General features: G+C 65.0%; 5 protein-coding genes across 5 annotated transcripts in view; 3 read left to right on the top strand and 2 right to left on the bottom strand.

The window, feature by feature from the left end:
* Positions 1-50: 50 nt before the first annotated feature.
* Positions 51-4,502, top strand: CHLRE_01g054600v5 (uncharacterized protein). Its single transcript, XM_043059024.1, has 8 exons — positions 51-411; positions 480-1,385; positions 1,847-2,244; positions 2,436-3,010; positions 3,187-3,262; positions 3,407-3,534; positions 3,695-3,999; positions 4,136-4,502. Exons 1-8 carry the CDS (start codon positions 406-408, stop codon positions 4,376-4,378), a joined length of 2,637 nt encoding a protein of 878 aa, XP_042928938.1. The 5' UTR covers positions 51-405; the 3' UTR covers positions 4,379-4,502.
* A 2-nt stretch (positions 4,503-4,504) lies between these two features.
* On the bottom strand, positions 4,505-8,270 carry CHLRE_01g054650v5 (uncharacterized protein). The gene is made up of 4 exons (XM_043059025.1): positions 7,954-8,270; positions 7,006-7,748; positions 5,636-6,772; positions 4,505-5,239 (listed from the first exon to the last, which is right to left on the bottom strand). Exons 1-4 carry the CDS (start codon positions 7,976-7,978, stop codon positions 5,129-5,131), a joined length of 2,016 nt encoding a protein of 671 aa, XP_042928939.1. The 5' UTR covers positions 7,979-8,270; the 3' UTR covers positions 4,505-5,128.
* A 240-nt stretch (positions 8,271-8,510) lies between these two features.
* Positions 8,511-11,912, top strand: CHLRE_01g054700v5 (uncharacterized protein). The gene is made up of 7 exons (XM_043059026.1): positions 8,511-8,943; positions 9,227-9,316; positions 9,519-9,569; positions 9,797-9,892; positions 10,194-10,337; positions 10,656-10,781; positions 11,366-11,912. The coding sequence occupies exons 1-7, from the start codon at positions 8,656-8,658 to the stop codon at positions 11,582-11,584; spliced, it is 1,014 nt and encodes a 337-aa protein (XP_042928940.1). The 5' UTR covers positions 8,511-8,655; the 3' UTR covers positions 11,585-11,912.
* Positions 11,913-11,990: 78 nt separating this feature from the next.
* Positions 11,991-15,142, top strand: CHLRE_01g054750v5 (uncharacterized protein). The gene is made up of 5 exons (XM_001700123.2): positions 11,991-12,319; positions 12,567-12,848; positions 13,021-13,248; positions 13,431-13,760; positions 13,999-15,142. Exons 1-5 carry the CDS (start codon positions 12,116-12,118, stop codon positions 14,611-14,613), a joined length of 1,659 nt encoding a protein of 552 aa, XP_001700175.2. The 5' UTR covers positions 11,991-12,115; the 3' UTR covers positions 14,614-15,142.
* Positions 15,143-17,074: 1,932 nt separating this feature from the next.
* Positions 17,075-24,331, bottom strand: part of CHLRE_01g054800v5 (uncharacterized protein) — a 13,806-nt gene continuing 6,549 nt past the window's right edge. The window contains exons 16-27 of the mRNA XM_043059027.1: positions 24,032-24,221; positions 23,252-23,332; positions 22,627-22,852; positions 22,218-22,281; positions 21,738-21,903; positions 21,142-21,301; positions 20,683-20,906; positions 20,257-20,364; positions 19,674-19,857; positions 19,095-19,375; positions 18,618-18,796; positions 17,075-18,112 (exon numbers count right to left, since the gene is read on the bottom strand). Of these exons, the coding sequence (XP_042928941.1) occupies positions 18,007-18,112; positions 18,618-18,796; positions 19,095-19,375; positions 19,674-19,857; positions 20,257-20,364; positions 20,683-20,906; positions 21,142-21,301; positions 21,738-21,903; positions 22,218-22,281; positions 22,627-22,852; positions 23,252-23,332; positions 24,032-24,221 (1,969 nt within the window). The 3' untranslated portion in view covers positions 17,075-18,006. The remainder of the gene's footprint in view (positions 18,113-18,617; positions 18,797-19,094; positions 19,376-19,673; positions 19,858-20,256; positions 20,365-20,682; positions 20,907-21,141; positions 21,302-21,737; positions 21,904-22,217; positions 22,282-22,626; positions 22,853-23,251; positions 23,333-24,031; positions 24,222-24,331) is intronic.

Genomic DNA, 24,331 nt, shown 5'->3' on the forward strand with positions numbered 1-24,331 from the left:
TGCTTCAAGATTTGCATTATATATTATTATAGGTACTGTGTGTAGGCCTCGTAGGCCCCGGGAATGCAGGGTCCTCGTTGGCGGAGCTGTCGGACGAGTAGCGCGCTGATAAGCTAACCACACATATCAATAGATAACAACAATACAGCTGATTTCTTTTCAGCCTTTAGCTCAAATGCCCTTGTGACAGAAGGAAGCGAGGCATGGGTTGTGCTGCAAGCTCCGCGGCTGCGCGTCCGGTTGCGCAGGCGCCAACAAAGGCTGACAAACCCTTTACTTCCGGCCCAGTCAACGACAGTAACCTTGAAGCAACAAAGGAATGTGAGCAGCCTGTTTTAGACACGGCATCGAGCGAGCACACAAGAGGGCATGCTGTACCCCAATCCGATATCCATTTTATCCTTTATGAGGGTACCGTTCGGGCCTCTCCAGTAGACGGAGCCTCGGGAGCCTCCTCGACAGCTTGGGGCCATGTGCAGGTGGTGGTGCAGTGGTGTCAGCCCGCCGCCGATGCTGCTGAGACGGGCTCGGTAGGCTTCTCGAATGCGCAAGGTCGTGTGGTGGAGCTCGAGTGGGTTTCGGCTGAGGAGGAGGCCAATGCGGCAGACACGCACCCGCTCCCCGCCGTTGTCCTCCCGACCGGCCTGGCGCCGGGCTCGGCTGTAACGGTCGCCGCGCCAACCACAGCACCCGACGACGCTGGTGGCGCTATGGCGCCAGCTAGCTGCACCACTGTTGAGGCGGGTGCGTGGCTCGGCACTCTTCGAGACGGCGTGCTTCGCCTGTCGGCTGCAGTCAGCGGCAACCCAGCAGCGGATGACGCGAGTGGCGGGGGGCCCGCGCTTCAGCTGACGCTCGAGCTGGTTCCCCAGCCGCACCTGTTCCACATTGCCCTGGCATGCCGTGCGGACGAGGCGGGTGGGCTCCAGCAGCGGCTGCTGTGCCAGTGGCGGCAGCTGGTGCGGCCCAGCAAGCCGCTGCGCGTGATTGACGCATGCAGCTCGGCAGCAGCGCCCAAGAGTGCCGCCGCGGCTGCTACTGCTGTTGTGGCGGCGGCGGGGGCGGCGACTGGGGCAGCTGGCAGTAGCGGGGAAGAGTCCGTTGTCGCGCGCGTCGCGGCGTCAGGCAGTCTCCTTGTGCTGCTTAGCCCCGGCGTGTGGGCTTGCTCGGAGGTGCTTGCAGCGGTGCGGGCAGCTCAGGAGCGCGGGCTGGGTGTGCTGCTGTTGTTTCTGGCCGCTCCGGACGCGGCCAGCTGCCACGTGCCGTCGCCGCCTACACCCGCCTCGCCGCCCGCCGAGCTGTTCGATCTGGCCCGCACGGCGGCGGTGGACTTGGGCCAGCTCATAGGCACGGCGCCGGCAGATTTCTCCAAGCTGTTCGAGGATGTGAGTGGGAGGGGACAGAGGCGCAGGAGGGGCGGGGCGGGGGGGTTCGGCCCGATGACACAAATGGCAAATTATGCACACGTGCCGCAATGAAGCGCTGGGCGGTGCGCTGGTGTGCCGCACCTGAATGCGCTTTGCAAAGGCCTGAAGGTGCGGTGTTGATTGCAGGTGGAGGCCATTCCCTATCGCATGCATCCGCACGCGGAGGAGGCGGCTGCACGGCACCTGGCGCAAATGGGCGGCTGCGGTATACGCCTGCGGCGGCCCGAGGCAGAGAGCGTGCTGCCGGTGGGGACAGCTGCGGTATAAGGCTGTGTACGGCGCAGTACAGGCACTTTTATTAGTGGAACCAGCTCTGCTGCCTTGCTTGCCTCCTCCTGAAAGCACAATACATATCTTCACTTTACCCCTTCCTGTGCGGCCACGCGTCCGTGTGTGCGTCCGTGTGTGTTTGTGTGCAGGCGTATCTGGCGCCGCGCCCTGGCGCCGCGCCCCCGCCCGCCCCCCTGCGCCTGCCCTCTGCCCACCTACCTCGCTTCTACTACGAGGGTGTCGCCTACCACCGCCCGCCTGACGGGGGCCCCGTGCTGCTGCGCGGCTGGTACCAGGTGGAGGCGGAGTTCGAGGCGGATGCGCGGCGCATCCACCTGGACGTCTCGTACGAGCCCAAGGCGGGGCGCTCCATGCCCAAGTACAAACACCGGATGGAGCTGGAGTGGGAGGCGCAAGGGGCAGGAGGGGTGCTGCAGCTGGGCGAGGTCAAGCAGGGCAAATACTGGGGCAGGTGGACGGGCGAGGCGGTGGGGGGCGAGGGCGGAGAGCTGCAGCTGACTGAGGAAGAAGACTTCATTGTGCTGCGGTGAGTACGGCAGGAGCACCGACGCGGCAGGCAGGCGCGGGGCGGAGCATGGGGGCTGCATGTGTCGTCATTGTGGGCGTCCGCCGTGGGTGTTGTGACCATCGTGGTGAGCGCGCCAAAGCCTCTGTCAGTACCTTGCGTCATTACGCCGCCCCTCGCCTCTCTACTCGCTCCCTCTCCCGCACGCGCAGCCCGCAGCCCTTTTTCTACCATTTCTACTTGGCTGGGGCGCCCGACGGCGCGGCCAGCCTGGGTGTGCGCCTTGCTTCGGGGCTGCACGAGCAGAGCAGCCCCGGCTGCCGCATCCGGCTGTTTCGCAGCCTGGGGGCATCAACGGAGGAGCGCGCGGCAGCACTGTCTTGCAGCGCGGCCGTGCTGGCGGTGCTGTCTCCGGGTGCTTGGTCAGACCCCGGCTTCGTGTCAGACCTGGAGCGTGCGGCGGCGCGGGGCCTGCCCGTGCTGTTCCTGTATGACCCCGACCCACGCATGGCCTCACACGTGGAGCTGTCCGCGTGTGTGGCTTCGGCGCCGCCCGGGCCCGTCTCCGCTTTGCTGCGGCGCTCGGACGTGAGCGCCCTGTACCGGCGCTGGTACGAGCAGGACGCCTGCCTGCAGCACCTCATGCGGAGTGCCGGCTTTGGGCGCTGCGTGCACCTGCCCACCGACCACGACCAGTTTGTGTTCGAGCTGCACGAGGCGCGCTCGGACACGGCCAGCCTGCAGCTGATGCGCGAGGGGCGATGGCTGTACTATGAGGGGCAGGCCGGTAAGAGTGGGCGTGTGTGTGGAAGGGCGTGTGGGGGGCTTGGGCCGTGCGGGCAATGGCCACGTGGCCAGTGCGGTTGGGAGCGAGCCTGCCGCTTGCTTTCGGGTGGCTTCCCGAGCCGCGGACACGGATTGTGGTTTTGTCTCACAGCCCATTCCCGTCCGTCCATGCCGCAGCGCGCGAGGGCAACGTGTGGGGCTGGTACCAGCTTGAGGCCAGGTTCCAGCCCGAGCTAGATCTCATCGAGTTGTGGTGCGTGGGGCGTGGGCAGGGGCGTGGGTTATCAGGGCCGGGTGCGGGTGAGGAGCAGGGTCGACACACGAGCGCTCCTACCTTGCCTGCGCCATCCTCGTGATGTCCTCCCGTTCCCCTTCGCTGTTTGCTTTTCCAATCCAGGGTGGAGTTTGAGTCCAAGCACACCAACTCCATTCCGTCGTACAAGGCACGCTTCCAGATGCAATGGGACACAAAAGACAACTCTGTCGTGGAGCGCGGCCTGGGGCGGTGGAAGGGGCACGTGGACGGTACGTGAGGGCGTTCGTAGGTTGGTGTCGAAACGGTTTGGCAGGGGATGCGCGATTGTGAGTGCGGGTGTGCCGCTCTGCACCGTGCGCATGAACACCACTGTCGGCTCCTGTGGCCAACCAACTTGCACATGCCCAATCCACACGCGTCCACGCGCAGGCATTGGCGGCGTGTTCTCACTGCGCAACAACTTCGGTGACGCCCTCACGTTTCGGCCGCAGCCCTTCATCTGGCACTTCTTCCTGTCGCACGTGCAGCGCGAGAGCTCTGACTGCTGTGCGGCGCTGGCCCTGGCGCTGACCGAGCTGTCGGTGCGGGGGCGCCGCATGCGGGCGTGGTACGACAACAAGGCCAGTGCGCTGACCAAGGAGGCGATGGCCCTGGGCATTGTTCACTCAAGGAACTTTGCGCTGTTTCTGAGCCCCTCGACGTTCAAGTCGATGTACGTCAAGTTTGAGATTCAGGTAGGGTTACCGGTCGTACGTATAGGATCCTACACGGCCATTCACGGCTGTGCCCCGCTGTGGCCTGGTCTCGTTCATTACCTCGCTCTTCCCCCTTGAAGACCCTCTGTCCTCTTGCCCCCCCCCCTCCCCCCAGACCGCCCTGAGCCAGGGCAAGCGCACCCTCCTCATCCACGACCCAGACCCCTCCTCCCGCATCCACGTGGACTTGGCGGCGGCGCGGCAGGAGGCGCCCGAGGACCTGCGCCCCATCTTCGACGGGCCGTGCCTGGCTTGGCCGGGCTTTGGCGGAGACGTGGACGGCGTGACACGGGAGCTGATGGGATTGGGGGGCTTCCAGGACTGGTTCAGGCCCCGAGGGCACGAGGAGAGCCAGTAGGAGCGGCAGGACAGGAGGCGGGTGGTGGGTGGCGCGGCAGCAGTGCACCGCACGCCGAGCTAGGGAGTGCTACTGCTGGTGTAGCTGGTGCGTTTCTTGATCGCCAGTTTACGGGTTGTGCTGGATGAGGCACGAGGCGTGTGGGAGACGGCGGGGGAGCGTTGGTGCAGCAACGGACGCGCTTGACACCCCAATACTCCAGAGAACACCACCACTGCCACTGCCACACTGCCGCAATTACCGTCACTACCACTGCGCCACTGCCGTACGTGCATCACTCGGCATCCTGCCACCATGCAGTCATTCGTACCACACACTTGCACACACCGCGGGCGCACGCTTGTCGTTTCCTTTCAACAGACACGCACGCAGACAAACATGTCCTGTTTCCGCGTTGCTTCTTTCTACTTTCTGACACACGTACGGTATATGTGTGCATGGTGCACCAGCTCTCGCCCTCACCCAGACGCGTTCATTTTTTGGCTAGCCATGTATGTAAGCTAGAACGCAAGTTTGCCTCGTGAAAGTTCCTGCACAGTCATTGTTCCAATGTTCACCGCACGCACGTTACGCATCACAAAGTGCACTCATTCCTTCCACTCCAGCACGCACACACACTCACACTCTCAAACACACACACACACACACACACACACACACACACACACACACACACACACACACACACACACACACACACACACACACACAATCTGGCCGTCACCACCAGGTGCATTGCCGCACCAGGCATTACTCGGCGTCCAGCCACTGCGCCAGCGCCCGCGCCACGCCGCTGGCCCGCAGCTCCTGCCGCTCCGCCAGGGCCGCCTCGCGCCGCGCCTTGGCCCGCAGCCGCTCGTCCTGAGGCAGCGAGGAGCAGTGCGTGCAAGGAGCGTGGGGAGAGGGACGTGAGGGAGGGCAGGGGCACGGGTGAGGGAAGGAGGGGGGGGGCAGGTGAAGGGCTGCAAGTGGAGCAGCCGTGTGTAAGCATGCATGCGTGGTGGCTGCTTCGAAGGGCAGGGGTAGGGAGCTAGGGGCGCAGTGTCACCGACGCGTGTGCGGGGGCCGTGTCCATCGATCAGGCGCAACAGGGGCGTGCGACCCCTCGCGCCGTAGCATGAATGTTCACACCCTGTGCGAGGTCCAGCGCACGAAGCCGCGCACCTAGAGGGCCGAGCTGCCCCATCCTACAGGAATCGCGCAACGAGTGCTCCCTCACAAACCCCATACACCCCCCGCCTCAGCTCCCCCGCTCACCTGCTGCACATACGCCAGCCTGAATTTCTCCGCGATGTGCAGCCGCTCCCACTCCGCCTCCCGAGCGCCGCCCCGACCCGGCCCGCCACAGCCGCCGCCCGCCCAGGCGCTGGGGGCCACCAGCGCCGCCAGGCAGTCATCCAGGTGCGGCGGCAGTTGGGGAGGTTGTGGCGGCTGCAACGGTTGAGGTTGTGTTCGTTGTGGCGGTTGGGGCGGCTGGGGGCGGGCTGGGGCCGCCGCAATGGCTGCGGTCGTGCTGGGAGGCTCCGCAGGGAGAGGTGCGGCCCCGGCACCCACGACTTCACCGCCGCCAGCACCGGCGCCGCCTTCCTCCGACTCCCCTGCAACGTGTGCTTGCTCCTCTGTGGCCGGGTGCTCCCCTGCGGCCGGGTGTTCCCCTGCGGCGGCCACTTCCTCCTTCTGCGGCTGGGACGCCTGCCGCGGTTCCTGCCTCTTCCGCAAGTGGGGCGCGGTGTAGCGGCCGGCGCCTCCGCTCGGCCCCGCCACGGCCGAGGGCTTCCCGCCCACCGTCACCGGAGCTCTCCCCACCGCCGTGCTCGCGCGTATCACGTTGATCCCGCCGCTGCTGATGCCGCCCCTGCTGACGCCGCCACCCGGCACCAACGAGCCGCCGCCCCCGCCGCCGCCACCACCACCACTGCCTTCCCGCCATCGCGCGTCCGGGCTCACCCCGCCAGCCCGCCCACCGCCACTGCATCCGCCCCCGTCCGGCAGTAGCAGCTGTTGCAGCTGCTGCTGGTACAGCAGTAGCTGCTGCTGCGGCAGTAGCAGTGGCAGTAGCGGGGGCAGCTCTTCCACCAGCTCCACGCGGGGGCTGACGGTGCGCACGATGTGTGCGGCCAGGCTGGCGCCGCCGCCACGCCACACCAGCAGCCGCAGCCGCTGCAGCCCCCGCAGCTCCCCGGGGTCGAGCAGCTGCACCCGCGTGGGCTGCTGTGCTGCTGCTGCTGCTGCTGTATGCGACTGCTGCTGTGAGTTTTGGTGGTGCTGGTGGTGTGACGTGGGCTCTGCCTCCACCACCACATCCTCCCAGCTGTCCGCCACCTGGTCGCCGCCGCCGCCGCCGTCCTGGCTGTGCCGCCGCAGCACCACGTGCGGCAGGATGTCGGGCAGCACCTGCGGGCCACACACACGCACCGACACGACAACACGACGCATCACATCACATCACATGTGCGGCACAAAGCAGCGTTGCAATGCAGCCATTCCTACCAAAGCACCCATCGCCTGAGCCACAGCCCTCGAGCCTCACCGTGACGTCCCCCTCGCCATGCAACACCCCATCCGCCCGCCCCATTCTCCCGCCCGCCCGCCCGCCCGCCCGCCTCTTCGCCCACCCAGCCACCCACCTGCAGCAGCACCTCCTGCTGCCGCCTGCCGCCGCCGCCCAGCACCAACACCTCCAGCCCCGGCGCCAGCTGCGGCAGGTCACGTAGCAGCTCCGGCCCCAGACCCACATGGCCCTCACCTGCACCTGCGCCTGCTGCCCCTGCTGCTGCCCCTGCTCCCAAGGCCCCTGCCGATGCACCTGCTTTCCCCTCCACCCCATCCACCCCTCCTGTGCCCCCAGCTCCGCCGCCGCCGCCGCCGCCGCCCGCACCCGACAGGTCCAGCGCCCTCAGCGCCTGGCGCCCGCAGCGCAGCAGCGCCCGCCGCACCGCCCGCTCGCTCAGCGCGGCCGCGCCCGCCAGATCCAAAACCGCCCAGCCGGGATCCACCAGGCCCAGCAGGATCCGGTTGCTCAGCACGCCACGGCGGCGCGCCACGCACAGCATGCACGCCTTGACGTCGGGCGGCAGCAGCGCCAGGTGCGGCCCCATGTCCTCCGTGCCGGCCAGGTGCTCCACGTGGGAGCCCAGCAGGCCCAGGCACAGCGCGCGCAGCGTGGGCACGGCCAGGCCGGCGGAGGGCGCGGCGGCTGCGGCCACGGGGGCTAGCAGCCGCGCCAGGAGCTCTTTGGAGCGGCTGCTGGGGCCGGCGGGAGCTGCACTGCGGGGGCCGCTGTGGCAGGAGGCCATGCCAGGACCGTTGGTGTTGGGGCCGTCATCATCATCATCGCCGCCAAGCAAGGCGTTCCGTGCCGCCCGGAGGCCTGGCCAGAGGGACAAGGGGACAGGGCCAGAAGGAGAGAGGGGCGCAAAGAGCTCGATGTGCGCGTGTACACGGGGCCCCGTCCGTCCACGCCTGGGGTGGCACCCGCCGGGTGCGGTTTTCAGGCTGTATCCCCGCTCAATCCAGCGTTGCAAAGCGCTTCGAATGCGTTCTTTTCCTTATAGCCGCAAGGCGCAAGCAGTTACCTGCTGCAAGTTCCACCGCGTCCATTTCTCCTTATCACGTCTCAGGTGTTATTTGCAGTACATCATAGCGTACAGTGAATTGTTCTGGCATGAAGCTTCCTGTCAGCGCGGGCACAGAAGTGAGAAGGTCGACCCAATTTTGCCGCGGGAGGCCCTTTCGGTGCAGTATTGTAGTTTCTTAGAATAAATATGCAACTTAACAGTTCATGTCTTACAACTGACCTGGCTACGGGCATAGAGCAGTGAGTTCCAAGTTGCATGTCCTGAAGCGCTCAGATTTTGTGCGTTCTGGATGCATGAAATATTTCATACGTCCCATGTAACTCGCTGATAACTGTTATTTTGGCGTCCGGCGCTCCGACAGCAAAAATAGACCCGTGGGCCATCACGCCAAGCCACCCAGACGCCGATTGCCTGTTGCGAAGCTAGGCGGCGGGCCGTTTGTATGTGTCTAGTCACATTGAAGAGAGGAGAGGCAATTCTGGGATGGAAGACGGACCCGGAACCCTCGCCAGCCCGACAGGCACAACTAAAGTCATAAAGCCAAACAATTACTCCTGAACATAGCTATCACGTCTGTTGAGAGCAACGTAGTAAATATTCTCAGCGTGTGTTGACCAAGGTTGGCGCTGCAAGCAAAACCCGGAAACAAGTTATCGCCGCGTTTCTCTCTGCCTATTTGCAGCGCGTAAGGACACGGTGATGCAGGCACTCGGGTCATGCTCGCAGCGCAGCTGCGGGCTGCGGGCAAGCCGGCAGGGAGGTGGAGGAGCGGCTGCGCGTTGCGGTCGCCAGGCACCTCCGATGGTGATGGTGCGTGCCGGGCCCCAGGGCCCCTCCTCGCAGCCCCCCTCCCCTGCGACCTCCCCGCCCGCCTCTGCGCCTGCCTCCGGCGCCCCACCTGTACGGGCGCCCACGGACTGGGCGGCACGCGGCCGGCAGCGCACCCGGGGCGAGGTGGTGGCGGCGGGTGCACGGCTGGGTCTCAAGGTGGGTGTGCGATGGGACAGGGTTTAGTCTCAAGGTGGGTGCGTGTGTGCGGATGGGCGTGTCGTGGATTGGGTGGGGTTGGGTGGGGCGGGGTGAAGTGGGCGGAGCTAGGCAGTGTACTTGGCGTGTAGTTGGCATTGACACCCCAATCCTGGCCCCTCCGCACACACATATGTATCCGGCCCACACATGTTACCACGGTTGCATTCACTCCTCAATCGAGTGCCTACACACACACACACTCTCTCTCTCTGCACCGCCGAACTCCCACACTGCGCTGCAGGCTGCTGACGTGGAGTCGGCGCTGGACGACTTCGAGTCGTTGCTGCCGCAGCTGTGCATCAGCCTGGAGCTCATGCGGGCCAGCGATTGGGTGAGGGCGGGCGGGGAGGAAGAGGGAGGAGGAGGAGGAGAGGCGCGCGCACTTTGGTTACGGGTCGGCCACAGACCGCTGTCAGCCCGGCCTTACCCCTGACCCCATGACCTGAACACCCCCACACCTCCACACCACACACACACACACCCCACACACACATACACCTCCCCACGCACCCCCCCCCACACACACGCCTCAGGCCCGGGTAGTTGTGGATCCGGAACTGGCGTCCAAACTGGTGCTCATCAAGGTACGGCGGGGGGGTGACGCAACAGTAGGAGTTCTGCCGTACATGCGTCCCGTCTTCGTCATTGGATTTAAGCCCCCTGGTTCGGGACCCAATCTATTGCGCAACGCATACGGTGTACGTGCTTCTCCTCTCTGCCCTCCCCCTACGACTGAGGCACCAATGTGCCTGGCTATAACTTCACCTGTTAATTATCCATGTAACCCACACAACACCCTCCTGTGCTGCAGGTGGCCTTCCCCGCGCTCAATGTCGAGGACCTGCTGACCAAGCACCCCCGCACGCTGCTGTGGAGCAGGCAGACCCTGGAGAAAAACATTGGCGAGGTAAGGCGCCGCGGCGGTGCGTGTGTGTGCGGGTGGATGTGTGTGCGTGTGTGTTTGTGTGTGTGTGTGTGTGTGTGTGTGTGCATGGGTGTGTGTGTGTGTAAAAAGGAATGGGTGTTTGTGCGTGTGTGTTATGATTGTGCATGACAAGCGACCTGTCAGGAGCCGAGGATGGGTATTGTGGAGCGATGCAAGTTGGTGCAGCGGTGTCCAGTGGGGTCCGGCTCTGTCCGCCGCTGGCTTCGCCCCTCACCTCCCACCCCACACCGGCCCCCACCTCCCGCCCCACCCACCCACCCAGGTGTCCAAGGTGCTGCACCAGCTGCCGCGGCCCGAGGTGGTGCTGGCGGTGCTGCCCGAGGTGCTGGACCCCAAGCAGTGCTTCAGCGTGGTGGCCACCCTGCGCAAGTGGTTCCCCAAGAGGGACCCGCTGGAGGTGCTGCAGGTGCGATGGGGAGGGGCGTGGGTGGAAGGGGTTGGGGGGAAGGGGGCGGGGGGAAGGGGGCGGGGAAGGGGAGGGGGAGGGAGCGGCTGGTTGTGTGGGCGGGTGTGGGTGGGCGGGGAGAGGTGGGACGAGCCGGTTGGAACCATTCCCAGTGAGAGGGAAAAGACGCCAGCGCGCCGGTTAGAAGGGAAGTGAGTAGACTACTATTTCGATCCCGATTTCGCGTTTCCGTCCCTTGTGCATGTCTCAACACCCCTCCCCCTCCCTCCCCACGACCCAGTCCCCCCTCCCTGCCTCCCCCCCCCTCCTCGCCCCCAGGCTGACCCGGACGTGGTCCGCCGCGCGGAGCGTGTGGACGTGCCCCTGGAGCCGGTGTTCTTCGACGCCGCCACACAGACCTGGACCGCGGCGGGGTACAGCCGGGAGAAGCAGGAGGAGTGGCAGGTGGGGGGAGAGGGGGGGGGAGAAGCAGGAGGAGTGGTAGGTGGGGGAGAGTGGGGGAGAAGCAGGAGGAGTGGCAGATGGGGGAGAGGGGAAAGGCAGGAGGAGCGGCAGGTGGGGGAGAGTGTGTGTGTGCGTATAGTGGTGTGGGCGGGTGGGTGGGTGGGTGGGTGGGTAGGTGCGGAAGGACCGGCGGCGATTGAGGTGGCGTGCTGACGTCATGAGAGGCGCACACACGTGTGGGCCGCGTGCTGCGCCTGTTTGGGTCGGGCGGGGGTTGGGTCGGGTCCCGATCACTGGTCACGGGGCGCTGGTCATTGGTCACGGGGCGCTGGCCATTGGTCAGGCAGCGGCAGGTGATGTCCGACACTGCGTGAAGAAGTGGAACCCCAGGGGGAAGGGGCCAGGCGGCGTCCGAGGGCCCCTGGCTGTGCCTGCCGGGTGCCCTCACGCCGCCTAGCCCCTTCCACCTGGACTTTCATTCCACTTCTGTGACTGCGCAAAGCCCGGACCGTCTGCCCCTCCCCCCTACACCATTTCCTTAGCGAATCATGAATGTATCCCCCACCACCGCCCGCTCCCTGCAGGTGTACATCGAGAAGGAGATCTACAAGCGCAAGCCGCAGCCCATTGACAAGCAGACGTCGGTGGTGGTGGGAGGCGGCGGAGGGGCGGCAGGAGCCGGCGGCAGGGAGGCGGCGACGGCGGGCTTTGCGGCGCCGCCGGAGGCCGCGGTGGCGGTGGAGGCAGCGGCGGAGGCGGCTCGGCTGGGCCTGGGGTGGGGGGCGGATGCTCGGCAACAGTGATCGCTGGGATGAAGAAAACAGTGATTGCTGGGATAAAGAAGAGTACCGAAGAGATGATTGATCAGAAGAAGGTGTGGTGGGCAGCAGGAGATGACCGCCTGTTGTGCACATGTGCACGGGCCACCTGCGCAGCAATTATTACTTGGGGTTTGGCAGCCTCATTCAGCGGTTCCCTAACTCTCAATCTAGACCATCTCACATCGCCTGCAAAGCATACAGTATGCACTCGCTTTTGGGTCTTGTGCGCGCCACCTGATCTCGTCAAATGCGGGCGACTCGGTTGCCTGAACCCCCTCGGAAGTCGCGCTACTGGGGACCCTTACCGTACAAAGCCCCACCCCGCCGACGTATGAGCACTTACCCTCTACATATCACATATGTTCTTCTACACAACCGCTCATATATATCCTATTACTTGAGAGCACGTTGCCCAGCCATCAACGGTTGCGCATCCCCTTTTGGGCAGAGTTTCTAATACTTCTCGTCACTGACATCAAAATGAGCGTCAGAGATCGAATGAAAGGCCCAGCTATGAAGGCCCTTTGCATCGCTGCTCTCGCGGGCACGGGCGTTGCAATCACGCTCGCACTTGCTCGGCGACGACAAGCTTGGCTATGCTACTTGTGCCGCAATAAGCCATGCCGGCATTCAGACTCAAAATCCTGCAAGAACAAGGCCTGCGAGACGGAAGGCGGCAACGAGAGTGGTTCCGCATCGAATTGCGACCCGACGAAGGTAAGCGCATGGCTGCGCAACCTAGCAGCGTGGACCATGGGGGGGGCACGGCAGCAAGACACTTTTAGGCTTCACTCGAAGTCAGAGCGTTGACTATAGTTGACTGTTGGCAGTTGCCACGGTTTGATGACGCGGCCGACACGCCACGCACCCGGCCTCCGCTCACCCCTTGGACCCCCTGTTCTCTTTTCCCGGGTTTCCCACCTCAATCCCGCCTTCTCCACGTATTTTCATATGCACTCAGCAGGCAACATCGTTCAATGAGCAGTTGAACAAGGCTTATGCGCCCGCTGGCGCCACCACCACCACCGCCAGCCCCAGCGCTAGCGCCATCTGCAGCCCTGACATCGGCAGCGACGGCACCAGCGACGGCGCCAACGGCTCAGCTGACACTCACCTGAGCGTCAGTACTGGCTCGCGTGCATCCTCATCGGAGGCCTCCAGCGGCGCCAGCGGGCTACAGGGCCCGGCACCCAGTCTGTCGCATGCTGATGAGCATGCACGCCCCTCCGACATTATGACTCACCAGGTGGGAGTGGCTGCTTGCAGCAAGGCAGTCGGGGCAGTCTTCGAGGGCGCTGGCTAGGGATCCATCTGCATAGATAACGTCCGCGCGCCAAGCACCCCGTGCCGCGCTGCCCGCATTCCTTGCTGCTGATGACCGGCTTTCCCTTTCCCTCCCACTTCCCTCTCCGTAAAAGGCCACGACTGCTGCTGGTGAGCTGACGCCGGGCCCCGAGCAAGAGTCCAGCTCGGCCCGCTCCAAATCCTCCAAGGGCAGCTGCTGCTCCGCCTTCAGCTCTGACTGCACGGCGTCCAGCAGTCTCAGCAGCGACGAGGAGCGCTCCGCCTCCCAGCAGCAGGACAACACCGCTGGCAGCGATTGTGCCTCCACCTCCACCCGCTCCGACGGCGTGTGCAGCAGCAAGGTGAGGCACGCGCATGCGGTAATATTCTGCGGGCTAGTATGGCGATGGGTGGTTTGGGATTTGATGACTGACTGCCGCACAGCCGGCTCGTCCCAATGCATGCTGCCATGCCAACACGCCGACGCGCTTACCTCACCCTACTCACACTGCCCCCCTCGCGCCCGCCTCGCTCATCATTACAGGAGGTCAATGCTGACGTCGCCAAGGACGGCCTCAAGCGCGCTGAATTCAAGGGCAATCTGGGGAAGGGCGCCTTTGGCAACGTCGAACTAGTGGCCATCTCCCTGCCCGACGGCACTGTCCTGGAGGCCGCGCGCAAGACCGTGTTGCCGTGCACGGGCGGCACGGCCGAATTGTGCTGCTTGCTGCAGCAGGAGCTAGACGGACTGGCTGCCGCCGAGGGCTGCCAGTACGCGGTGCAGTGCCTGGGCTTCCGGATGCCGACTGCGGAGGGCGAGCCGGCGGAGCTGCTGCTGACCTACGCCAAGGGCGGCTCCATGGAAGATTTCCTGGTGGGTGCCGGGTGGTTGCAGCATGTATGGTTAGCGATGGTTGATAAGTTTGGGCAGTTGTGAAACCGAAGCGCTCTCCGATTGCTCCGTACCTGCTGGCGCTTCAGCCCAACACCACCCCCACACGGCCACCCGCGCGTGCTTGTCCAGCCAAGCTCCAGCCAAGATCCAGTATCTACATGCCCTCACTTTGTCCTCAACCGTCTGGCCCTCCGCGCTCCCTCCGCCGCCCTACCAGGCCAAGACGTGTCAGGAGCTGTTCAAGAGGCTTGTCGCACCCGGCCGGCCCCGGCGCACCGGCAAGAACAAGGACAAGTGCGAGCTGCTGCCGTACCCGGGCAGCACGCTGACGGACGAGGCCGACATGCGGGGCATGCTGCTGGCCATGATGCACACCGTGAAGCACATGAACAGCCGCGGCTACGCGCATTTCGACCTGAAGCCCGCCAACCTGCTGTTTGATACAGCGCCGGATGGCAGCAAGGTCTTCCGCGTGTGCGACTTCAACCTGGCAACCAAGCTCGACAGCAACGGCCACGTCGAGCGCGCGCCGGGCGGCACGCCCGGCTTCTGGGCACCGGAGGTGTACTTCCAGCTGCAGGGCGACACGCCCAAGTACCCCATCACCAAGGCTGCTGACATTGCCAGCGCCGGCCTGGTGCTGGCGGACGCCGCCGGGCTGCACTGTCTTGGAGTCTGCAGCACGCAGGCCTACCTCAGATACGAGCGCGACCTGCCCCGCCGCACGCCGCCGGCGCTCAAGGAGCTGATTGAGTGGATGGTGGCTGAGGACCCCGCCGCCCGCCCCACGCCAGACCAGGTCCTGGCGCACCGGTGGATGACGGAGCCGTGAGGGCCTGACGGATGGTATGGCTTGGCTGCGTGTTTTTCCTTTTTGCCTACAGCAGCGGTTGCGTGGCCAGCGCCGTGATTGGAGGTAGATGTATTGCGTGTAGCGGTTCATTCATTAACAGCTTGTGACTGTGTGCATGGCCATTCAAAGCAAGCATATGCTGCGACTGTGATTTGCATGTTGTTTTGCATGACAGGAAGTTGGGAACCCAAGACAGGACCTGCTGCTTGCTGCAACGGTTGGGTCTGAACAAGTGCGCATTATACTGGCACCAGGAGAGGCAACGAAAGTCACGTGATGGAGCAAAGCAAGTGGCATAGCTGCGAAGCGCAGTGTGACGGGCGTGCATGACAGGATCCATCCAGTAACAGCGCGGCATGATGTGAGCGAGGGTGGTGCGGAAGGAGCATTTGCAACGTCGCGGTGAGACGGCGGCCCCGCCCTGCCTTCTTCTCTTCAGTGTCACTCCTGTGAACGTGAACGAATTGTACCAGGGTCTATGCACTGTTTGTTCGTCCCCGGAACGTCAGCGGCTCACATGGTTCCATGCTGTGCACACATTTGGTCGGCCCATGTGCCATTGTGCCCGCGGAGCCCCAGCCAGGCTTACAGCAGCAAAATCCCGCGCGCGAGCTCAGGTCATACTAACAGAGTGGCATAATATAAAGGCATGAGCTACTGAGGCAGCAGCGGCCACCATACGTGCCTTTGCCCTGCTGGCGATGGATAGTGTGCTATTCAGCATACCGTACCGCACTCCGGTGTCATGTACCGAAGCCGCCCCAGATCGCCTCCTCGCTCGTCTTCGCCGCCACCAGCGTCATCGTCGCCATAGCCGTCCTCGTCATCATCAAGGCCCCCAGCGGTGCCGTACACATCGTCGTCGGGCCTAAACACTGCTAGTCCATACGGCAAAACCACTGCCTGGCACCACGACATTTGCCGGCTCCATCTGACCATCCACAAGACGCCGTCGTCCATCCACAAGACGCCGTCGTCCATCCAATGCGCCCGGCTCCACATAAGGACCCGTCCTCAACCATCCCAATGCGCCACAGCCTCCGCCTCCTGTGCTCCGCATGCAGCCCTGTCAAGTGCGTCATCCCGCCACCTCCTCCTGCTAAGGGCACTTGCTCGTGCCCCTGCTGCGGCACCTGTGGCCTCCCCTGCTGGTTGCGTAGTGTCAGGCATCTCTGGCATCAGGCAGGCGCCGCTTCTTTCTGAGGATCTTAAATCAAGGTGTTTTTAACGTGAGCCCCTGTCACGACCATCTGCCGGTTTGTGCCTAGCTCGTCACCGGGCACACCACTTCCCCCCACAAACGATCAGACGAAAACTTGAGTCTGGAGGTTGGTAACTGTAGTGTGACCGCCTCTCCTCAAGGCCATAGCGAATGGGACTCAAACATGCCCCAAAGCCCCACACCGTATGCATCAGTGTCCAGGAGAGTAGCTGGCGTAGAGCTGGTCTCAAAGGCATGCCTGAACACGACTCAACTCCCCGGCAACCAACTGCGGGGCACACACGACCGCGGGTGTGCGGTCCCCCCAGCTTCGTTACTTGGTCTGGCGAGCAAGGGAGCCGCGTAACACACCCTGCTGCGGGCGGGCAGCTCTGTCCTCGCGTCGCCTAAAGCGCCGTCCAAGACATGCAGTGTGAGAAGCGACGCCTGGGCCTGGACCGTAGAGTGACGTTGCTATGCGCTTGTAAGCGCCTAGACTTGGCTTGCCTTCCGATGACGCCCACCGAACTACAGAGAGAGAGAATGCTTCCCGGACCCCAGTGAATGGCCACTCCACCAGAGTTCGTTACAGCATATAGTCTGTTCTGTGTTGGTTCGGTACGAGTACGGGAGTAACGAAAGAGCAGCGCCGGGCAAGGCCGGCGCTGCGCCCTTGTAGGCCGGGCAACAGCCTCATCGCACGGCATGACACGATCCAACCATGACACCATCCCCTAAACCCGGTCGAATGGGCCGAATCCTGCTCTGCCGGTGAAATGCAATGCCCGCAGAATGGCGTGTCACCCCCCCAGCGCAGCGTTCCAGGGGGGGGGGCGAACGCATGTGTAGATGCCGGGTGCCTGAGGGCATCTACAAGATACGAGCACTGGTGTTGGCCGAGGCGGCGTCGGCTGCCGCGTGGTGTGTGGGCCTGTGGGGCTGCAGCCAACGCAGTTTTGTGCCGCCCATGAGCCCGTGTCCTCGGCCCCTGCCCCGCCAGCGAGAGCTGCCCCCCGCTGTGTGCAGCTGAGCGCGCGCCTGGGCCCTGCAGGCTGCACGGCTGCACGGCTGCATGGCTGCAGGCGCCGTCACGTGGCTGGACCCGGCGCCACCAGATGGCACGTGTGTGAGTGTGTGCGGCGCAGGGAAGAAAGCTGGGACGTGAGGGGTGTGCGCCTGGGGCAAGGCCTGGGGCGGCTGATGAAGTAATACGTCAGATTGCATTTCAATGAGTCAGATCGTCTCTCCCCGTTACAAGCGGCTCTACGAGTCTCTGACCCGCTCAGGACCTCAAAAAGATCGCATCCAAGCGCCCAACACACAACCACACCACGACGAGGCAGGCACAGCCCGAGCTCCTGGCGCCTCGTGCCCCCCCCACACACCATCCCATGGATGGCTACCCCCCCCCCCGGAAACCAGCGCCTGCCGTTCCAAGCATTGCAACTGATGGCAATGCTTGAAAGCGTGACAGCGTCAAGGACAGCGTCAACGCCGGAACGATGCAGCGCGCACACGCCGTACCGTATACCAACAGCTGTCGTCAAGCTATTGCGCGTCCTGAAGAGCGCAACCCCCCGCTGTCATAAGAACACCTGTCCCCAAGCTGCCGTGCTTCCTTCACGCAAGATTGCCCACAACCGACAGCGCAACCCCACACGTCTCGCTCAGTGCCCTCACGAGTCTCACCCCTGCCGGTTTCGATGCGCACCCGGGGCATCCCGCGGCGCCCTGTCTGCTTTTGCTTTCACACGCCCCACCAGTACTATGGTCTACGGGTAGGGAACGTCGCAATGCTCACAGCAGGCAACCTCGGCGAAACTCTAGCCACATACAAAACCCGCAGTGGCGGCATGAACGTGTCCATACATCGCAATCTAGCAACGCATTATCGCGTGCCACACACACCCTCGCGATCTTTTATAATCTTTCATGACCTTTCATGGTGCCTGCCTGCCGATCTCGACTCGGCTCGACCCCAACCCCACCACCGACGCTATTTCCCTAAGCCATTGGCACACCACCTCTGCCCAGCTAGTCGGCGGCACCGCGCCCCCCCCCCCGCCAGCCCCACAGCTGCACAGCTCCACCAGCCCCTACTGCCACCATCTGCCGCCCCCGCCTCCCTCCTCTTCTTCCGCTCCCTCCCTCCCCATCATCCCCCTGCCCCTCTACAGGTCCAGTGTGAGGTGGTTTGCGAGGTGGTGCAGCTCGGGCTGCTGTGCCACCCAGTCCGCGAAGCCGCCCAGCTTGTAGGCGGAGTGGTCCAGGAAGCAGCTGCGGGGTGGACACAGGCGCGCGGACAGAGGGGTGGGCGGGGAGGGGTGGAGGGGGGTGGAGAGGGGGTTCCATGCATGCTAAAAAGACGAGAGGGCGTAGCCAGGAGCAATGAGGGGTTCAGGAATTGGGGAGGACGTGGCAGGGAAGGGGTTCCAGGCATGTGCAGGCAAGGGAGGCGAGGCGGTGGTGGTGGCGGTGGTGCTCGCCACCCACAACTCCGGATCACACACCGCTACAGTGCAACCCCCACCAGCCCCCTAGCGCCCTGTGGGCTGGCTGTCTTTTGGTTTACCCGGGTTCGGAACCAACCAGCCCCACCGCAGCCCTCGGTGTATCCAGTACCGCTGTTCCAACTATCCTTGCAAGCCCCCCACCCCTCATTCGCATGAATGGCTACCCCCTCAGCGCAGCCCTGCACCGCACCGCAACACACCCACCCTCCCCCACTTCTTAGATAATCATGAATGTAACCCCACACACACGTGCACCCACACTCCCTCACCGGTAGGTGATGAGCAGGAAGTAGCGCTTGAGGTAGTGCAGCCCCAGCTGGCGCGCCGCGAACTGCGGGCCCAGCGGCGCCACCGCCAGCGCCGCGCCGCCGGGCGTGTCGGCGGCGGGCGCGGCGGGCGCCTCCGCCTGAGCCTTGCAGTTCTGGATGTCCTTCAGCAGGTCACCCACCTGTGCATGCGTGCGTGCGTGTGTGTGTGTATGTGCGTGTGTGTTCGTCAGAAGGCAAGTAACTAGCGCGCGCCCGCCAACGCGCGTGTGTCACGATTCGTGCGTTTACTGCACACAGCGGACAACAAACACCCACCCACCCTGGACAGCCGCCACCCGGAACCCCTCCAACCCACACCCCCTCCCTGCCCTCCACCCACACCCCACTCCCTGCCCTCCACCCACACCCCCCTCCCTGCCCTCCACCCACACACCCTCCCTGCCCTCCACTCCACTCCCAACCCCCCGCCCCTCCCACCTGCTTGGCAATGGCGGCGATTGCGGCGTCCACCGCCAGCTTGGCCTCAAAGCCGCCCGGCAGCAGCCGACACAGGCTCATGATGCCGCGGTACTCGCCCGCCGCCGCCTCCAGCCCCAGCGCCGCCGCGCCGCCGCCGCCGCCGCCGCCCGACAGGGCCGCGGAGGACTGCAGCGGCGAGCCGCCGGAGGAGGAGGCGCGCATGCCGCCGGGGACGGACTGCAGGAAGGGCAGGCCGGGCGGGCCGCCGGCGGGGGCGCCGCCGGCCGACTCGGCGTGGCCTGCGGGCGAGGAGGGGGAAGAGGGGTGGGAGGAGGTGTGGGAGGCGTGGGGAAGGAGGGAGGTGCGGCACGGCGTCATGCCAAGAGACGGATGGTGGTCGGGCATCCGGCCCGTGCTGCTGCGAAGCACGTGGCTTCCCACAGACACGTGCCGGGCCGCATAGCAACAACCCTTCCCCGCCCCCGCCCACATACACACGCCCGGTCCCCCGGTCGGCTTGCTCTTGGTCCCGTACTGAACAACCCCCCCTTCCCCACCCCAACCCCCAAACCCCCTGCCCCCCTCCCCCCCCCTCACCCGACTGCTGGCGGGACAGGTAGGTGCCGCACGCCGCCGCCACGAATCGCGCGCTGGAGCCGGTGGCGGTGCGCGACAGGATCAGGTGCACCACAATGCCGGGGCCGCGGCTGCCCAGGCCCGCCAGCGCCGCCGCCTCCTCGCCGCGCAGGTCCTCCGCCGCGTCACCCGCCAGGTGCGTGAGCTGGGGGTTTGGGTTTTTTTTGGGGGGGGGCGGTTGCATTCATGATTAGTTACGAAGTTAAGGCGTAGGAACAGGAGCATGTGGGGTGTGAGGGTGGGAGCATGGGAGCGAGAGGAGTGAGAGGAGTAAGAGGAGTGTGAGGGGTGAGAGGAGTGAGGGGAAACAACGGTCGTCAGGTGGAGGAGGAGTCCGCTTGCAAAGCCTTCGCCTGGGCCGCCTTGCCGGCCTCAACCCCACACCCGCCCGCAGCCGCACTCCATTTCCACTCGCACACTCTTCCCTCCACACAAACCCTGCCCCCCGCCCCAAACCCCAACCCCAGCTCCCCAGCTCCCCACCCATCTCCCCCCACCCTGACCCCCTTACCCAACCCCCCCCACCCAGCCCCCCCAACCCCACCTGCGCGTGCAGTGCGTCCACGTCCGCCGCCTCGGGCGTGCGCTCGCGCGACAGCGGGATGCGGCGGTACGACAGCCGGTAGCCCGCGGCCTCCAGCTGCTGCATCAGCTGCGGGGGGGGGAGGGGGGAGGGGAGGGGGAAGAATGGGGGAGGGAGGGGGTGGTTGGCAGAGCGCGTACGTGTGTGTGTGTGCGCGTATGTGTGTGTACGTGTGTGTGTGTGTGTGTGTGTGTGTGTGCGTACGCATGTGTGTTGATACGAAACGAAAGCCCGCCGTGCATGTGCATGTGTGTGTGGGCATGTGTGCAGGGGCGGCCGATGCCTGTACGTGTGTACGGCACTCCGCAACATGCGTGTTGCGTGCGTGTTGGGCAGGCAGGCAGGCAGGGCGTGTGTGGCCCTCCGCGCTCTCGCTCGCCCGCTCACCTCCAGCGGCGTGAGCAGGGCGGTGGTGGAGTCGGGGTCCACCGCCTCCCAGAACGGCTCCACACTAGTACCCGGGTACATGTCCACCAGGCCCGTCACGTCGTCCGGGTTGGCGGCGGCGGAGGCGGCGGCGGCGGCGGCGGCGGGGGTGGCGGAGGCGGCGAGCTCGGGCGTGGCGGGCGTGGCGGGCGTGGCGGGCTCCGGGCTGTGGCCGTTGGCGTCGCCTGTGGAGAGGCGGGGAGAGGGTGTGGTGGTTGTGCGGGGGTGTTTGTTTGGCGCGATGTTGAAATCATGTAGTGGCAGGGCGGGTGATTCTTTTATTTAGAGGGAGTGGCGAGGGGATACGAACGGCGAGGGGGCGGGGTGCAGCGGGTCAGCTGGTGTCGGCAAGGCGCGCAGGGGTGAGCCGAAGACAAAGAGGGCGAGCATGTCAAGCGCGTGGAGTGGCGGCACACGCACCGCTGGCCGCGCCGCCGGTGCTGCCGCCGCGGGTGGGCGTGGCGGGAGGCGCCTGGCCGGCGGCCGCCGCCGCCGCCGCCGCTGCTGCTGCTGCCTGGTGGTGTGAGTGGGGAGCCTCGCGGTGCAGCAACACACGACTGCCCCACAGCGCCGCCTCGTCCTGTGAGGGTGGGGGTGGTGGTGGCGGAGGCGGTGGGGGTGGGGGTGAGCGGTTGACAACGGCTTTTGAGAGTCGGACAGGAGGCAGGTACGGCATCAACGCACTGGGATGTGGTAGCCGTTGACCTTTCCTTTTGACCTCTTAGCCCTTCCGGTTCGGGTCTTATCCCTGCCCTCCATCCCCTTCCTCCCCGCCTTGTCGAGTGCCGCTCCATTGTCAAAGCATAATGCCGTGCGCTCCTCCTAGCTCTTGTGCATGGGGTTCGGCTTGGTTTGGGCTTACTTACAATGACCACCTCCCTCCGTCCCTCCCTCCTCCCTCCTCCCTCCCCCATCCTCCCTCCCTCCTCCATCCTCCCTCCTTCCTCCGCCTCCTCCCTGCCTCCTCCCTCCGCCTCCTCCCTCCCTCCCCCCCTTCCCCTGCCCCCCCCCCCCACCGTGACGTCCTCCTTGAGCAGCGCCTCCAGCTCCTGCAGCTGCGCCGCGTGCACGCCCGCGTGGTGCATGGCGGCGGCCGGCATCTCCAGCTCGCGGCGCAGGTACGGCACGCCGTTGACGTACACCACCAGCTCCTCGCGCACGTCGGCCACCACCACGTGGCACCTGGCGGTGGCGGGGGTGGGGGAGGCGAGGATGCGGGAGAGGGGGGAGGGAGAGAGGGGGAGAGGGAGAGGGGGGAGGGAAAGAGGGGAGTGAGGGAGAGAGGAGGGAGTAGGAAAGCGGACCAAGTATGAAGGTATCTAATCGGCAGCTCGTGTGTGCTGCAGCTTGCGCCCTCCCACCCACCCACCCACCCACCCACCCACCCACCCACCCACCCACCCACCCACCCACCCACACCCACCCACAGCCATACATCCACACACACCCACCCTCCCATCCTCCCACACTCCCCTCCATCCCTCCTCCCCCCCCACCTGCCGTCCGGCCCCGCGCCCAGGTGCTTCAGCAGCGCCCCCAGCTCCGAGCTGGACACGTTGCCTGCGTGTGCGGGTGTGTGTGGGCGTGTGGATGTGCGCGTGTGGATGTGGACGTGTGGTGTCAGCCGCCCATGCACGACGAGTACTAGTATCAGAGGGCGTACGGTGTGTGAGGGTGTGTCATGGATGTGGGTGTGGATGTGGGTGATTGAAACGCAACGCAATGGGATTTAGGAAAGCATGTGTATGCTGTGCTGTACGTGCCCAAGCGCCACACGACACGGCCCGCCTTCCTCCCCGCCCAAACCACGGGACTACAGACACGGTCACGCCCCCTGCCTCCTCCTCCTCCTGCTGCCTTCCTACCGCACACGCGCGCTGTCCCTCCCTGTGCTGTCCCACTCACCCACGCTGAACACGGGGAATGGCCCCGCCTGCACGTGCTGCGGCACCTCCGCCTCCTCCACTGCCGCCGCCTCCCCGGGCGCCTGCTGGGGCTTGTGTGGCCGCGGCAGCAGGTAGGACTTGAGGATGGTGCGCTTGGTGAGGGTGCGGCCCTTGCGCCGCGCCAGCACCTGCCGCTGGTCGGCGGCGGCGCCGTCCGCCGCGTCCTCACCGGTGGCGCTGGCGGCCTGGGCAGTGGGGGGCAGTGTGGTTGGGGAGCGTGTGTGTGTGTGTGTGTGTGTGTGTGTGTGTGTGTGTGTGTGTGTGTGTGTGTGTGTGTGTGTGTGTGTTAAACACAAAACAAACGGAACCAAGCCGCCAAACACGCGTATGTGTATGTGTGTGTGTGTGTGTGTGTGTGTGTGTGTGTGTGTGTGTGTGTGTGTGTTAAAGAGCACAAGGAAAACGTTGCGTGTGTGTGTGTGTGTTAAGGGGCGATTCTGGTGTTGCAACACTCGGAGATTTGGGGTGCTTGCGGGATCCGCGGGTTCAAATGATACCCTCCTCCCCCACTCCTCCCTTCTCCTCCCCACTCCTCCCCACTCTTCCCCACTCCTCCCCCCCTCCTGCCCACTGGCCCCACTCACCCGGAACACGGTGGGCAGCTTGGCCACCGGCACCGGCGCCAGCGCGGCACCCGGGTTCTCATGGATGGAGGTGAAGGCGGACTGCAGGGGGGAAAGGTGTATGTGTGGGCGTGGTGGCATGGTTGGAGCGTGGTTGGAGTGGTGGTGTGGAGCGGTGTGAGGGGTGAGAGGGAAGGGGTCATTCAGTTCAGGAGGTGGGCGTGCCACACCCACGCCTCACGCGCTCCGGGCTGCCCGTCCGCAATCCACACCCCGCAACGCCAGCCTACCCCCTTAGGCTCCAGCTACGCCCCCAAAGCCCCCAGAACGGACCACATCACCTCCTCGTTCGGTCGCCCCCCCCATCTCCCCCACACGCCATGGCTTAGTTAAGTTTGGTAAATTAACTGCCCCTTTCCTTCCTATTTCGTCGGGCTCGTGGCATATAACCCCTCCCCCTCCTCCCGCTCCTTCCCCCCACCCCAGCCCCACACCCCCACAACTTCGCTTCTTACTCAGTTCCCCACGCACCCCCCACGCTCTCCTCCCGCTCTTTGCATTGTCTTCAGTTTAATTTGGGCTGGGTCTTACAATCACCCCTTCTCCCTCCCCCCCCCGCTCCCGCCCGCTCTCTCTTTCGCATTGGGTTCGGTTTCGTTTGGGCTGGTATCTACAACCCCCCCCCACACACACTTCCCCCACTTAAGTATTATCGCTCGCAACTAACGCCTCTGCCTGCACTCCCGTTTTCGTTGGTTTTGGTTTAGTTTGGGCTGGTATTTACAACCCCCCTCCCCCCACCTTGAGGTCGGGCCTGCTGGCCACCCAGTCCTGGAATGCTGCTGCCTCGGGCCCCACGTGCTCCAGGTAGTAGGCGAAGGCGATGAGCTGGCAGTAGCGCTCCAGGTAGGCGGAGCCGCGCTTGAAGGCGGCGTGGCGCTGCTGCATCTCCGGCCGCATGTAGGTGTAGCTGGAGCGGGGCTTGCGGTACCTGCGGGGGGAGGGGGAGGGTGGGTGGGTGGAGGGCGGGGGGAGGGGGGGTGGAGGGGGGTGTGTGGAGGGGAGGGTGAAGGGGTGGAGGGGGTTGCAAAGGTTGGTACA

Source organism: Chlamydomonas reinhardtii, chromosome 1 (assembly GCF_000002595.2).
Source record: "Chlamydomonas reinhardtii strain CC-503 cw92 mt+ chromosome 1, whole genome shotgun sequence".
Lineage (NCBI taxonomy): Eukaryota > Viridiplantae > Chlorophyta > Chlorophyceae > Chlamydomonadales > Chlamydomonadaceae > Chlamydomonas > Chlamydomonas reinhardtii.